This window comes from Bubalus kerabau, chromosome 14 (genome assembly GCF_029407905.1).
Source record: "Bubalus kerabau isolate K-KA32 ecotype Philippines breed swamp buffalo chromosome 14, PCC_UOA_SB_1v2, whole genome shotgun sequence".
Classification (NCBI taxonomy): Eukaryota; Metazoa; Chordata; class Mammalia; order Artiodactyla; family Bovidae; genus Bubalus; species Bubalus kerabau.
In genome coordinates, this window is record NC_073637.1 from 71,759,699 (window position 1) to 71,775,881 (window position 16,183).

The 16,183-nt window shown below is 39.0% G+C and overlaps 1 protein-coding gene across 3 annotated transcripts in view; it reads right to left on the minus strand.

Annotated features, from left to right (window-relative positions):
* The window catches only part of INTS8 (integrator complex subunit 8), a 45,721-nt gene extending 30,698 nt beyond the window's left edge, over window positions 1-15,023 (minus strand). For 2 of the 3 annotated variants that reach the window (XM_055546629.1, XM_055546628.1), the window contains exons 1-8: window positions 14,755-15,023; window positions 12,297-12,471; window positions 10,525-10,665; window positions 10,149-10,220; window positions 9,376-9,427; window positions 7,829-8,011; window positions 4,482-4,589; window positions 2,812-2,967 (exon numbers count right to left, since the gene is read on the minus strand). In XM_055546629.1, the coding sequence (XP_055402604.1) occupies window positions 2,812-2,967; window positions 4,482-4,589; window positions 7,829-8,011; window positions 9,376-9,427; window positions 10,149-10,220; window positions 10,525-10,665; window positions 12,297-12,471; window positions 14,755-14,884 (1,017 nt within the window). In that variant the 5' untranslated portion in view covers window positions 14,885-15,023. Of the gene's footprint in view, window positions 1-2,811; window positions 2,968-4,481; window positions 4,590-7,828; window positions 8,012-9,375; window positions 9,428-10,015; window positions 10,106-10,148; window positions 10,221-10,524; window positions 10,666-12,296; window positions 12,472-14,754 lie in introns of those variants that run through there. The other variant, XM_055546630.1, reaches the window with a different exon arrangement.
* Window positions 15,024-16,183: the final 1,160 nt, after the last annotated feature.

The window sequence follows — 16,183 nt, forward strand, 5'->3', positions numbered from 1 at the left end:
TCAGTGATACCATCCAACCTGTAATTCCATCCAACCAATCTGCTGACCCCTTCTCCTCCAGCCCTCAATCTTTCCCAGCATCAGGGTCTCTTCCATTGAGTCAGTTCTTCGCATCAGGTGGCCAAAGGACGAGTTTCAGCTTCAGCATCAGTCCTTCCAATGAATATTCAGGGTTGATTTCCTTTAGGATTGACAGGTTTAATCTCCTTGCAGTCCAAGGGACTCTCAAGAGTCTTCTCCAACACCATAGTTCAAAAGCATCAAATCTTCGGCACTCAGCTTTCTTTATGGTCCAACTCTCACACACATACATGCCTATGTGAGGAGCAGTGTCCCCACAAGAGACTGATCAAGACTTGCCTGTGAGTGTCCAGGAGTCTCTGGTGGAGGTGTGGGTCAACAGTCTGGCCTCAGGCCAAACAAGAGGGAGGGAACACAGCCCCGCCCATCAACAGAATATTAAAGATTTACTGAGCATGGCCCCGCCCATCAGAATAAGACCCAGGTTCCCCCTCAGTCAGTCTCTCCCATTAGGAAGCTTCCATAAGCCTCTTATCCTTATTCAACAAAGGGCAGACAGAATGAAAACCACAATCATAGAAAACTAACCAAACTGATCACATGGACCACAGCCTTGTCTAACTCAATGAAACTATGGACCATGCTGTGTAGGGCCACCTAAGATAGATGGGTAATGGTGGAGAGTTCTGACAAAACGTGGTCCACTGGGGAAGGGAATGGCAAACCACTTCAGTATTTTTGCCTTGAGAACCCCATGAACAGTACGAAATGGCAAAAGCACCCCACTATCCTTCTTTAAAATTGGAGATCATGGGCCAAAAGTGAGAGGTGAGAAAAGAATCATTAAGTAGTAATTCAGCTATGTTATTAGAGACTTTTAAAATTCCTCTCCTCCACTTTAAACGTGATTTCATACAACAAACTTTTAAAACGCTAAAACAGAGAAATATTTCAGCTAAAAAAGTGTGCTAAGAAACTAGTCTAATCAAGTTAAATGGTTTAAAATGTATTAGTGAACTGTACAAAATTTATCATTCTAATAAATGATATTATCATAGTGTTTTTACAGTCTTTTTTCTCAGTTGTTTATCAGCTCTTTATCAAGCAATGGAAGAAAGTAGGGGTGACAGTGTGGGGATTTTTGGAAACAGCTGAATCAGCTCTACAACAAGAGCACTGACAAAAATGGTTTCAAAACCACAGAGCGACCACTATTTCACTTTCATAGCAAAACATGAGCTCATCGGAGCAAGAAAGTCACTTTCCAAATGTTAGAACACCGATTTGTTACAGCTGTTCAATAACTCATCAGCTACAGAGAGAATCCTATCCCCCCACCCCCAAAAAAGCTAAATATGATTTCTAAGATACTCCTGCATAAATAGCTAAAATGATAAAATTTGAGTGTTGCAACAAAATCGCTCTTTCCCCTCTCCTAGCTATCCATTACACTACTTCCTGAGTTATACATTTGGCCCTTTATTATATCTATGGTAACATGCAGGCTTCCCTGATGGCTCAGCTGGTAAAGAATCCACCTGCAAGGCAGGAGACCTGGGTTCAATCCCTGGGTTGGGAAGATCCCCTGGATAAGGGCATGGCAACCTACTCCAGTATCCTTGCCTGGAGAATCCCCATGGACAGAAGAGCCTGGAGGGCTACAGTCCATGGGGTCGCAAAGAGTCAGACACAACTGAGTGACTAAGCATGGCACACATGGTAACATGTGCCAATCTGTGACTAACATTCTTGCCTGCATGGGTCTTACTATGCCAGGAACCGTCTTAAAGATTCTACATCTTATCATAATTGATTACCACTCCCCATAAGCCTGTACTAGGGATATGTAACTGAAAGATCTCTTGTGTTTGATAACTTCATCTATATCTGAAATCCACCTTCAAGAAAGTTTACTTTTCTTCCCTAGGGCAAATCAGAATTGACAAAAAAGGGGCCAGAGGGCAGGGGAGGGAGCACTATCCCCTCTCTTCTATTTTCTCTGAAGAAAAAAAAACAACCCAAAACTCTAGTTGAGAAAAGGGAACTAAAAACCTAGGCTAAAAGTCCACTGTGGAGACACAAAACTAAAGGTATGTTATAGCACTGTCATTCCATAATTTGTTTTGAATTTAATAAGATGAAGGCACTGTTCACTTTCTAGAATGAAGGCTTTTTTAAAAAGTACAAATTCTAACTCCCAGTGATTTTCATTACAAAGCTACAGATATATACTCAGAGGGGGCAACAAAAAAATCTCAACAGACTAATTCAAGCTCTTTTCATGAGTAAAACTGAGATGACGACCAGCCTCCCTAGAAAAGTGGGCTGTGTAACAAACCATCCAAACCGACCAAAACTGCTCTGCTCACCCTCTCCTTCAGTCTTACTGTTCGCAGAGACTAATAAGGTCAGGCTGGAAGACTGTACTTTCAGATCTTTAGCCTCCATAAAACCAAAAGTTCTCTACCTGTAATTTTAAAAGTTAAAAGTTCTGCCTGCAGAGTTTCTTATAGAATGTACTTAAAATGGGCAAATTTTATACCTTCAAGAAAGGATAATTATCAGTCATATGAGTCAACATCTATCCAGTGCTCTGCCTTAAGAGTTTATCAACTATAACTTTTCGTTTGATTCTCATAAAAAGCTTAATTATTACAACTATTTATAGGCCAATCTGTCTGACGTGCCCCAAACAGCACAACTGTAAATGGTGATGTCAGGATTTGAACTCTGCTGTCTGGCTTCCAGGGCTTTCCAATGACACTACCGTATCCCCGTCATACATCTTACCTGATAGTTGCCAGATCTCAGACAAATATGGACCTGACTATATGGAGTCAATTGCTGAGATGTACTATCAGAGGATGGTACGAGAACATCACATGCTTGACAATAGCCAGCTAACCGCTTCTCATCTATGGTACAATGAAGAGATAATGAACCTATCTGTAAAGTAAGAGGTATATATCATTATCCATCAGTGTAATAGAAACAATAGTCTAGCACCCATTTATTGCACTTTAACAGTATAAGAAAATGCCAATGGAAAATAGGAACCATAAAAAATGAAAAAGTTAAAGGTTTAGAGCAGGGGTCAGCAAACTATTGCTCACAGGCCAAAACCAGCCCATGTCCTGTTTTTATAGATTCCATGACCTAAGAATAATCCTAATGTTGTAAAGGGCAGAAAGAAAAAAACAAACAAGAAACCAACAAATTAGACTATGCCACAGAAACTGTATATGGCCCACAAAGCCTAAAATATTTATTATTTAGCCTTTTACAAAAAAGTTTGCTGACTCCTGGTTTAGAGTTCTCAGGCCAACATAAAAATGTAGACATTATTATCACTCTCTGTAGGTATAACAACAATTAAGATACTAACAAAGAATGAAAACTGTTAAAAAAAAAAAGATTAAAATACTTTAAAATATTGATACATATACTTGGCAGAGATTTAAAGGGGGACAACAAAGAAAACTCAATCTTCACTCAACCAGAAAAAATAGAAATGCTTCTACCAAAACAGAAAAAAAATTTTTAAAGACATACTTTTTAAAAATATTAAAGTTTTAAATTACTATATCCAAAATGCCATAAAATTAGAAATCTGATGAGTTCCCCAGGCAAATTAAAATGAGAATTCCCAATAAAAGATATCTCTAGTGTATTTATTCAGTGTTTCTGGTGAAGAAAGGCAAGATTGAAGTGGGAATTTTTCTGGCCACCAGGCATATAAAAACCTAGTTATATACTTTAAAATTCAATTGTGTGAATCATAAAAAGAAAAATGCAAACAATAAACACATGAAAATGTTTACCCTCCTAGGAATTAAGGGAACACAACTTTTTAAAAGATATTCTAGATAAATATCAAATTAGCAATTAAAAAAACTTCACTAATAGCAGAGCCCTCAGAAATCAATTTGTACATAGAAATGTACCTAGAAATCAATTTGTATATTACATCCTTTAAAAAAATTAATGACCACTGACATTGTAATTCTACTTGCAGGAATTTAACTCTATCTAAAGTCCAAACAAAAATTTATGCTTGGAGATATAAATTTTGCAACTTTATAATAAATAAGAACAGCAAACTATCTAAATGCTCAACCATTAGAAAAATAAAATCAGAGCACATCTATATATAACAGAATAGGATAGATATATTTAAAATATCTATTCTAACATTTTAGCAAGATACAAAATAGCATGAGCTTAACTGTATAAAAACATAAAGAACAAAAACTGTAAAATAAAAAAAAAAAAGCTAAAACTGCAAAAGGGATTATTTCTAGGCAGTAGTATTACAGATTTTTAAAAATATTTCCATTAGTTTTTTGAACTATCATATTTACTAAATGAACAGTTTTTTAATCATCAGGAAAATGAAAGCCAAAAAATATATAGATGTTTTAAAGGACTGAAAATCGTGTGACTGTTATGACTGTATTTACCTCTGCAATTAGTTCTTTGGTTCTAAAAAATTTTTCTCTGGCATTTTCATAGACAGCTGGATTTGTAGAGCCTTGCTGGAAATATGCTGCACCCAAATCATAACACACCTAAAATGGTAATGAATAGCAATTTGCACAGTGATTTTTCATGAACTTAAGAGCTAACAAAACTCAAAATCACCTTTATCTCAGCAACATAGTTACACATGTAGCAAAAAAGAAAAACATTTTAATGAGCAGTGAAACAGTCAACGTTCTTAGTCACAAGCAACAGAAATCAACTCTGACTGACTTAAGGGGACTTACTGGTAAGACGTCAGGCGGCCTACAGAATTATTGGGAAAGCCAAAGAATCAGGCCTGGAAAACAAACGGGGATAGAAGGCAAGCAGCCAGAACAAGAGCCGCAACTGATGCAGTGAAACACCGCACAGCCATCTCAACAGCCAACGCCACAGATCCTGGCAACTGCAGCCAGCAGGACCAGACACTGAAAGCAGCAGCTCCGCTCCTGCCAGGGCTGCCCAGGAACTAGACTTTCCTGTCACTGTTGGAGTTACTCACCATCACAGTGGATGCTCCATCATCCCACTTCGCTGACCACTAGCAAGCTCCTGCGTATGTGCTACGTCGCTTCAGTCGTGTCTGACTCTTCGCGACCCCGTGGACTGTAGCCCTCCAGGCTCCTCTGTCCCTGGGATTCTCCAGGCAAGAGTACTGGAGTGGGTAGCCATGCCCTTCTCTGGGGGAGCTTCCCAACCCAGGGATCAAATTCACATCTCCTGTGGCTTCTGCATTTGCAGGCAGATTCTTTGCTGCTGAGCCACCAGGCAAGCCCAGCCAGCTCCTAATTCAGTCTAAATGTCTCTGTCACACCGATGTGACGTGCCTGTCCTCCAGCAGGATAAGGCTAGAGAACACGAATATTTGGAGTTGTCAGTTTTATTATAGGAAACAGGGTCTCCCTCCCATCAAGTCTTAGAAGGTAGGGGATTCTTCTAACAACGAAAAAGGGGACAGCCACAGGGGTGTCTCCAAAAGGGTAGGAGGGCCTAATGAATAAAGAACTGGCAAGAATAAAATATTGAGAAATCTGAACGAATGAGTATAAAATGACAGCTCATTTCCAGCTGTCTTTTTCTAACAGAATCTGCATATTTTTCCAGGAGCATTCTTAAACAGACACCTAGATTTACCTAATGCAGAATTCAAAGACTGAGTTGAACTTGGCCATTTTATGAACAAGAATACCAAGGCCCAGAAAGCGACATTTCTACTTGAAACCATACTTGAAGCCAGACCCTTAGGTTCCTAATATTCTATCTCAAATTTACTCCTCACAAGGCTGACTGCTCTGTCTTCTCGATCTGACTTTTTAAAAAAGCCTTCAACTTATTTCCCCAAGGAGGAGAAAGTTCAAACCCCATGGGCTGATTTTCAAGGATCTCAGAATCTGGACTACCTTCTCTCTCCAAACCTCTCTATTCTTCTCTATTTCAAACCCACCAGTCTTCTCAACTCCCCATTCACATCAGATGTAGAAATAAATTTCATTCCACACTGTTTATTTCCATTTGCACCAAACCAACCTGAGCCAACAGATACTCATTCCTCTTTCAAATTCCTAAGTCTCTGATATTCCTGACCAAACTACTCTTCACTGATACCAGACTATAGATACTATTCTGTCCTGTTCAACAAATCAAGATTAATTCTTCCTCAGCCTCTAGAATACTGCTTTACACTATTTAATCCATACTTAATGTTGGGCAGATTTTCATTCTAAAGTGCTTCCTTCCATCTAGGATAAAGGAGTGCTAAAGTTTAAAATAAAGTATGTATATGTATATAATAAAGATTTATATACACACAAGCACACCTATATATGCACACATATTATAGATACATATAATTCCCTTTTCCAGGCAAAGACAGAGTTGTTGTTGTTGTATAGTTGCTAAGTTGTGTCCAACTCTTTCGCAACCCCATGGACTGTAGCCCACCAAGCTCCTCTGTCCATGGGATTCTCCAGGCAAGAATACGGGAGTGGGTTGCCATTTCCTTCTCCAGCGGATCTTCCTGACCCAGAGACCGAATCTGCATCTTCTGCATTGGCAGATAGATTCTTTACTGCTGAGCCACTGGGGGAGCACTTGAAGTGGTTACCAACTGCCAATGCTTCATGACTCCTACTCCTAGTCTATGAGACTCCATCTCAGCAAGTCTTGAAAAGGGATTATCTTTAACTCCAGAACCAGCTAATCTGGAAAGGTACCTCTCAACCCTTTTTTAAGTCAGAGGTATTTCTGCTCTTTCAAGACTGGGAAATAGTGATGAAAGAAGTCATGCCAGACATCCCTGGTGGCCCCGTGGTTAAGAACCCATCTGCCAATGCAGGGGATGTGGGTTGGATCCCTGGTTCAGGAAGATTCCACATGCCTTGGGGCAACTAAGCCCATGCACCACAACTACTGAGCCTGTGCTCTAGAGGCTATGAGCCACAACCACTAAAGCCCAAGAGCCCAAGCTCCGCAAGAAGAGAAGCCACCGTAAGTAGAGAGTAGCCTCCACTCAGCATAACTAGAGAAGGCCTGCAAGCAGCTACAATGAACCAGCGCAGCCAAAAAGATTAATTTTTTTTAAATGTTATGCCAATTCACACAATGAAGAAAATATAAAACATAAAAGGCTCTATCGTAGTGGCCCTCTGTAGGCAATCATTAATTCTTTTAAAATTTCTATTATACTCAAGATTCTGTGCTAATAAGTACAGAAGATGCAAAATACAAATATATTTTAAAAAAGAGAGAGACCTCAAAGAGTTTACAATCAAGCAGGGAAAAAGAAGCTATCAACACATAAAATACCTAACAACAAAAAACAACTGAAAGCAACAAAGGAACTAGGGTACAGAGTTACGGAGAGCAGGCAGCTTAAGATCCTTGAAAAACTAGGTATTTCTCTAGGAGCCTACATTTTTCAAAATCTAGCACAATATCAGTTTTGTTTTGTTTTCTCAGTCTGATTAGATTTCTTATAATGTGAATGAACTGCTGGTCAGTTCATTCATATTATTACTCCCTGCATTGTCAGTCTCTTAAATATAACAAGAAAACTAGTTTGGAAACAAAAGATCATATGAAATTTTCCTTCCATTTCTTTCAGAAAAATTTCAAGGGGGGGTCTTTTAAAATTCACAATTAACTATAATGCAAAGTTTTAATAAACATAGGAAGTAAAATCAAAGGGACAAGGGCAGAAATAAGCTCTAATTAAAAATACAAGGATGATTTTATGTAAGATTTTCCAAAAATGTGCCATGCATTGATTAAACACTGAAATAAATACCTGGCACTGCATCTCCTCGGTTTTGATCTTCAATCCAGCAGTGGAACTCTCAGTTTCTCCGTTTACCATGCCTGGCTCCACGGCCAGTAAGTCCAGTGTTCTCATCGTGTGGACATAAAGATCCTTGTTTAACTTAAGGGCTGCCTCTAGTACCAGGATAGAATCAGAAGCTTGTTCTTTTAGCTACAAAAGTTCAATAAGCAAATTTTTAAAATACAACAATGGCAATACTGGACTATATCAACCAAAAAATATTTACAGGATACTTAGCAGCTTAATGTACTAGTCCATTTTAAAACTGCATCTAACATAGCAAGAGTGAAATTATATTTGTCAAAATTATTTTAAGATTTTAAAATTCACAAGGTTCCTATTGTGAAACTGAAAACACAAACACAAACTGGAAAAGATTGACATCTTTCTTTTATATAAAAGTTACTGATGAAAAATGTTTAAGATTTGCACCGTTCCATTGATGTATTCAAGAAATGTTTTGTATGCTTTGATGTGCCAGTCATTTTTACTAGGCATTAGATAATAATAATAAAATGACACATTTTTTGCTTCCACATTCAAAATACAGTATCTATTGTATATAGATACAGATGGTTACCTTCCTTCTCCTTTTCTAGCCTCTGCACTTTGGGTGGTATCTCTGATACATTGTATATTAAATAAAGAACTAAAGAGATCATTTTTAAATTATGGTTTCTACTTTTATGTTGACTAAAGAATTTAAATTTAATTTAAATTTTAAAAGTAACTGTATTTTTCTGAATATAAAAGTAGTTTTAGGGAATTTCTGACAGTCCAGTAGTTAGCACTTGGCACTTTCACTGCAGCGGCCTGGATTCAATCTGATTGGGAAACTGAGATCCCAAACCCCGCACAGCATGGCCAAAAAAAAAGTAAAAATAAACTAAAATTTGTAAAAATCATTTTTAAAATAAAAGTAATTTTAAAATACATGTTTACTATAGAATTTCGGGAGGATATAAAATAATATAAAGAAAACACCTGTAAGAGTGACTTCTCACATCTGCTAAAGCACTATGAAATATCCGACAACAAAACTAGTGGCAAAGTACTCTCATTAACATTAAAAAGTGTCAATTTAGAATATTATCAAATTATGTTCTGCTGCTGCTGCTGCTAAGTCGCTTCAGTCGTGTCCGACTCTGTGCGACCCCATAAACGGCAGCCCACCAGGCTCCCCGTCCCTGGGATTCTCCAGGCAAGAACAGTGGAGTGGGTTGCCATTTCCTTCTCAAAGGCATGATAGTGAAAAGTGAAAGTGAAGTCACTCAGTCCTGTCCGACTCTTAGTGACCCCATGGACTTCAGCCCACCAGGCTCCTCCGTCCATAGGATTTTCCAGGCAAGAGTACTGGAGTAGGATGCCATTGCCTTCTCCAAAGTCTAAATGTCGTCACATCTAAACCAAGCCAACTAACTCTTAATATATATAAGATTAGAAGAAGCACCTATACATGCTCTAAATATAATACATCCCAGAAAAGTTACAGTGTAACCTATACCAATACTCACCACTTTCAAAATATTTTCCGTTAGCTCTTTCTCCTGTTGCATCTGATTCATACTAAAAGAGAAATGATAGAAGAGTACCAAATATTACTTGAAAGACTGAAAATTCAAAACTTAAAGATCATTCTTGACAGTGAGGCTGAATTTAAATAAATAAAAATGCTTTTAATGCTATTTCTGTTCATGCTTAAAAAATAAACTCAATTATGATGATGCTCCTTTATCTACCATTATTTTTTCATTTGCTTTGCATTAAAAAAAAAAAGCAAACCCTCAATTTAAAAATAAAACTTTCTGGCAGCAAAAACTTATTTACATCAAGTTAGAAACTACACTCTAGCTCCAAAGTTGGGTAAGGTGCTACTACTTGGAATTTAAGAACAAGGTTTAAAACTCCAGACCTGATCAAACTATTGTACTTAACTTTTGCACTCTAAATTAAAATTTCCCATATACAGAACAAACATATTTTTCAAGTAAATTTAATTAAATGAAAACAATCTTAATTCCTAGAACCAGGTCAGTTAACATTAAGATGAAAGGCACAGTTTACAAAGTGCTCCCCTCCTTTTTCAGAGCTCTCTACTCTAGTTATCCAAAACCCTGTCTGAGTCTCTCACCCTTCTACCCCCTCCAAACCTACCTGCATGCAGGCCTTCTGCCCTCTGATTTCTGCTTTATTCCTTCTGTACCAAGAGTTCTTAAAAACTTGCAAAATTAAAAAAAAAAAAACTGACAAAAAAGTGCCAAGTAAGGGTCTTTATTGGCCAACTTACACACTTAACTGAGGAGGTCCAGGTTTTGCCTGTTTAACAGGAAAACTACTTTGAACAATTGTCCTAATTGCCCTTAAAAAAAAAAGACAAAAACAAAATTTAACACATTATGAATGTCACTTCAAGTACTTTTTTAGTATTTCCTAGAAGACTTATAAACTATCCAAAATTCTGACATATAATAAAAACTATCTAAGTCATCCACTTCTCTATCAGAATGCTTTTCGTCCATGCAGTCATAATTTTCTCCACCATGAGATTCACTATTCCCAAGATCCTCTGAGAGATCCCTGAATGACTTAAAAGCACATCCCTGAAGTTATAATGCAATTAAAGAAAGGCTGCCCAACATATTTTAGGTTTATGAAAAATTTACCATCTATTGTAGAGAAGTATGGCCATGGCAGTGGTTGGAGGTAAAGTGGCCAGATCCATATCTATGTGCTTTGTCCCGGGAGGAACTTTACTGATGCACAACAGTTCATTCAACAACATATTCAATACTGGAACAGACAAACTTAAAAAGGAAGAATCAAAAGACACGTAAGTTGTGCAAGTACACAATGCACAATTCAGTACTTTGCTAAAAATAATTATTTTAGTAGTAAATCCACAGAGCCATTCTATTAACCTGTCTCAACAACGTAAATGAAAATTTACCAAAAGATCTTTTAAGCTTTTCTTACAAAAACAATTTAAATAGATACAAAAGTAGACAGAATAATATAATACACACCAATGTGCCCATCATCCAGCTTCAACAGTTATCAACTGATGGCCAATCTTGTTTCATCTCTACTCTCACCCACTTCCCTCCTTTCCATATTACTGTAAAGCAAATTCCCAATAGTAAATCATTTCTTCCCAAGTATTTCAGAACATATCTCCAAAAAATTACCTCCTAACATAATGACAGTATTATTTCACATCTAAGAAATTATTGTTTATCATCAAATATCCAGCAAGTGCTCAATTTTCCAACTCTAACATATACATCATACTGTTTTGCACACATTGCTATCTGGTGATAAGCCTTGAGTCTATTAACAGATAAGCTCCCCCTTAAGAACAAACCTTTTTTTTAATCCTAATATTTAATGCTGGAAAATATATGGTGAAAAAAGTGTTCAAGTACTAGTAGTGTGAATATAAACGAATGTAACTCTCTGGAAATGCAATCCAGTATACGCATAATGAGCTTTATCAACGTTTACACCACTTGACCTGGCAATTTAACAATCTATACCAAGGACACGCAACTCACAATTCATACAAAGCTTATGGACAAAGACATTTTAAAGCTCTATGATTTATAAAAGTGAAAAACTAGAGAAAAACTAAAAACCTGTCAATAGAGGAACAATTAATAAATTATCTATACAATGGATAATCTCCAAAAACCAAACTGGGGAAATGCTCATGATATCCTGCTATATGAAATAAAACAAAAATCAAAAGAGTATACAAGGTATGTTCACAACTTTGTTTAAAAATATAGGGAGGAAAACAACAAAAATTACACAAAAATGTTAAAAACACTTCTTTCCCCTCCCCTATTATTTCTTATTTTCTGAATTTCTCCAAATATTCTATAAGGTATTTCTCTTTAAATTGTGAGAAGGGAGTGAAAACAAATCATTATATCATGATGCATTTGAAATACTTATTTATAAACAAATAACCACTGACTCTAATAAGATAGTTTAAAAGTTTAAGAGACAGTGACTGATTTATGACCAGTAAAATTAAATGAATTATTCAACAAAGATAATATGTACCATAATATTATGTACGATTCATTAATTTTTATTTTCTTCAGATATGTAAAAGTAAAATGAAGATTTAAAACTGTTTAGTCATGGATTTTCTCTACTTATCACGTCAAAAAAATAAGAATAATAATAAACTGGTTCATTATTGATAACACCAAGTTTATACTTTAAAAGGTGATTTAAATTCAACAGTAAAATATTTTCTTACACTTTTTGAAAAATACTTGCATATTTTACCAAGAACACACAGAAAAATAGTTTTCACTTTAGGGGCCCATATTATAAGAACACATACTGAAATAAACCAAAATATCTAACAGTTCCTAAAATAAATTCATTTAAATCTTTTTTTTTAATTCATTTAAATCTTGTATACCTTTTCTCTAATATGTCTAAGTCCCATTTCAAATGTGCAGCAACTTTAAGAGCAAGTAGCTTTAAAACACGATTTCTCTTGTTGTCAGGTGGAGGTTGAACTTGGTTTTGCTCATTAACTGAAGGTTTGGAAGCCTGTTCCAAAAACTGGACTATAAGCTGAACTGGTGCAGGATCTAGGATTTAAAAGAAAGCAATTCTTGAACTTAAGGTCTAATTACGAAGATGCAAAAGGATTCACTATATTGGTTTCTGCCCACAAAAGGAACCCAAATAGGCCAATAGGCACATAAAAAGATGCTCCGTATGGCTATCTGAGAAATGCAAATCAAACTACACAGAGTAATTAATCACCTCACAATGGTGAGAATGGCCATTGTCTAAAAGTCTACAAATATGAAAAAAATGCAGAGGTTAGTTTAAAAATTAATTAATTTTTATTAATTAATTAATTTTATTATTGGAATGGAAATAACAACCTATAATGGCAAACAATTTTAATTAATATTATCCAGCAATCTCACTCCTGGGCATATGTCAAGAAAAGATGAAAACTCTAACTCAAAAAGATACATGCACACCAGTGTTCACAGTGGCACTGCTTACAACAGCCAATGCGCTGAAGAACCTAAATGTCCACTGACAGATGAATGCATGAAGAATGTGCAGTACATATGCACAGTGAAACACTACCTGGCCATAAAAAAGAATGCGATTATACCATTTGCAGCAATGTGGATGGATCTAGAGATTATCAGACTAAGTCAAGTCAGAGAAACACATATGTCATATGACATCACTTTCATGTGGAATCAAAAAAAAAAAATACAAATGAACTTACTTACAAAATAGTCAGAAAGAAAACAAATTTATGGTTACCAAAGGGGCTGGGGGGCAGGGATAAATCAGGAACTTGGGACTAACAGATACACACGAATATACATAAGGCAGACAACAAGGACCTACTATATAGCACAGGGAACTATATCCAGTATCAATATATTGAACTATATTCAATATCAATGTATCACAACTACATAGCACAGGGAACTATACTTGATACTGAACTATACTCCAATAGGTTATTTTAATAACCTGTAACAACCCACTCCAGTGTTCTTGCCTGGAGAATCTCATGGACTGAGCAAATAAGCACATAAACAATGGAAAACAATCTGAAAAGGAACAGGTGTACACATATAACTGAATCACTTCACTGTATACCTAAAACATTATAAATCAACTATTCTTCAATTTTTTTTGAAAGTTAAGGGATTAAAAAAGGGGATCCAAACAGTTGTGTAGTTACAATGACTAAGGATTATGATTCACAAGAAGTGAGCCTGGCTATTAAAACGAAAGATCAGGAAGGATGTAAGAAGAGAAGATAACAGATTACTGCAGACAAAAGCACTTTAGACGACAGAACATAATGGTTACAGATTTCAGTTCGGCAAACAACAACTGTCAAATTAGGAGAAAGAAATGCCATGTTTAAAATTATTGCTTTAAGGCTTAATTAGTGGGACTTGCATCAAGTTACGTCTCTGCACCTGTTTCTGTCAATGCAAAATAGAGGATCACCTACCTCACAGGATTATCATGAAGACGGAATTAAACGAGAATGCAGCTGTGAAGCATGAAGCACAGAGCTTGGCACCCAGAAACACTCAACAAACGTTAATCAAAAGCACTGAATTAAAAGCACATTAATACTATATAGTGGTAAAACCGCCCACGTGAAGTACACCAACTTCTGGCACAGGAGTCTCCACCAGTTCATTAGTGGTGGATTAGTCTAATCACCAGTGGATTAGACTGAACAAGCACATCTGGATTCGAACTCTTGTCAGCAATTTATCATCCAAGGAACTTACCTTTTCATGCCAGCACCTCTTTCCAGAAATATCTGTTATTCCCCACCCTCCCTGAACAGCACTCCTGAACTGCGGTATCAATCATAAACATCATTATACAATAACCATCTTGCAACTGTGATAGCATTTTCTGCTTTCAGAAGTTTTCGCTTCGATTTACAACCCAACTTTGGAATAACTGAGTCAGCAGAATCCGTTCGTAGAGGAATCGAACAGATAAAATACGGACCTAAGATATTCAGCGTCAGGACCAGCCTCTGAACAGCTGATGTCTCCGCAGACCGCACCCCCCGCCCAAACTGTCCGGGGTTCAGCCAACCCGAGTACGGTCACAAGGCCACCTGAGAGGCGACAAGACGGCAAACTCTAATAGGGGGCGGGAGCGGGAGGGGTCTGTTTCCCGCTTTTCTTAGGCCTCCCGGAGCGGCGTCCCGCGCCGGCAGGTTTGATGCCCAGTCAGAGACGGGGCGGCGCCAGGGCTCGGCCCCGAGGCCCGCCTACCCGGGCCGCGGGGTAGCGGCAGAAGGCGCGGGGCGGCGGGAGCCCCGAGGGCAATCCTTGGGCCGCGGGCGCCGCGCTTACCCGGGAAGGGCTTGCGCAGGTGTTTCTCCAACAGCGACTCCTGCAGCAGGAACTCGAACCAGGAGGTCTGCGGCGGGGTGCAGGGGCGGCTGGAGGTGGCCGCCTCCCGGTCCGCCGCCTCCGCGCTCATCCTGCCCCCGCCGCCGCTACCCCCAGGGACGTTTCCCGGCTCCAACCTGACGCTCGGACGCGGGCCCCGGGGGCCTCTGACGTGCGGAACTGCCCGGAAGCGAGGAGGCACGCGGAACGTCCCGGAAACCCACACAACCCAAAATGGCGGCCTGACCCCCCGCCGGGGCGGGGCGTCCTGGTTGCGTCCCCAACCCACCCCCGCCGCGCCTCCAGGCCAATCGTTATTCGAGTTGGAGGAGGGCGGGGCCGATGTCCCGGCCACGCCTCCTCCCAGTTATCCTAGGAGACGGCTTGCTGGTGAACTACGTCGCTCAGTTTGCTTTCCCTGTTCCCTTGGCCAGCCGACAGAACAGCCTCATCGGCAGGCCTGAGAGTCTTCGGAAAATTTAGTGAACCCTACAGGTTCAGACTGTGATCTAGGCAAATCTGTCTTTGTTGATTTCAATTTTCCGACGTCCGTTTCTGAGATTTCAGTTCAGTTCAGTCCCTCAGTCGCGTCCGACTCTTTGCGACCCCATGGACTGCAGCACACCAGGCCTCCTTGTCCATCACCAACTCCTGGAGTTTACTCAAACTCATGTGCATGGTGGAGAAGGCAGTGGCACCCCACTCCAGTACTCTTGCCTGGAAAATCCCATGGACGGAGGAGCCTGGTAGGCTGCAGACCATGGGGTCGCGAAGAATCGGACACGACTGAGCGACTTCACTTTCACTTTTCCCTTTCATGCATTGGAGAAGGAAATGGCAACCCACTCCAGTGTTCTTGCCTGGAGAATCCCAGGGACGGGGGAGCCTGGTGGGCTGCCGTCTATGGGGTCGCACAGAGTCGGACACAACTGAAGCGACTTAGCAGCAGCAGCAGCATGTGCATGGATTCAGTGAGGCCATCCAACCATCTCATTCTCTGTCATCCCCTTCTCCTGCCTTCAATCTTTCCCAGAATCAGGGTCTTTTCAAATGAGTCAGTTCTTCGCATCAGGTGGCCAAAGTTTTTGGAGTTTCAGCTTCAACATCAGTCCTTCCAATGAATATTCAGTACTGATTTCCTTTAGGATGGACTGGTTGGATCTCCTTGCAGTCCAAGGAACTTTCAACAGTCTTCTCCAATACCACAGTTCAAAAGCATCAAGTCTTCAGCGATCAGTTTTCTTTATACTCCAACTCACATCCATACATGACTACTGGAAAAACCATAGCCTTGACTAGATAGACCTTTGTCAGCAAAGTAATGTCTCTGCTTTTTAGTATGCTATCTAGGTTGTTCATAACTTTTCTTCCAAGGAACGTGCGTCCTTTA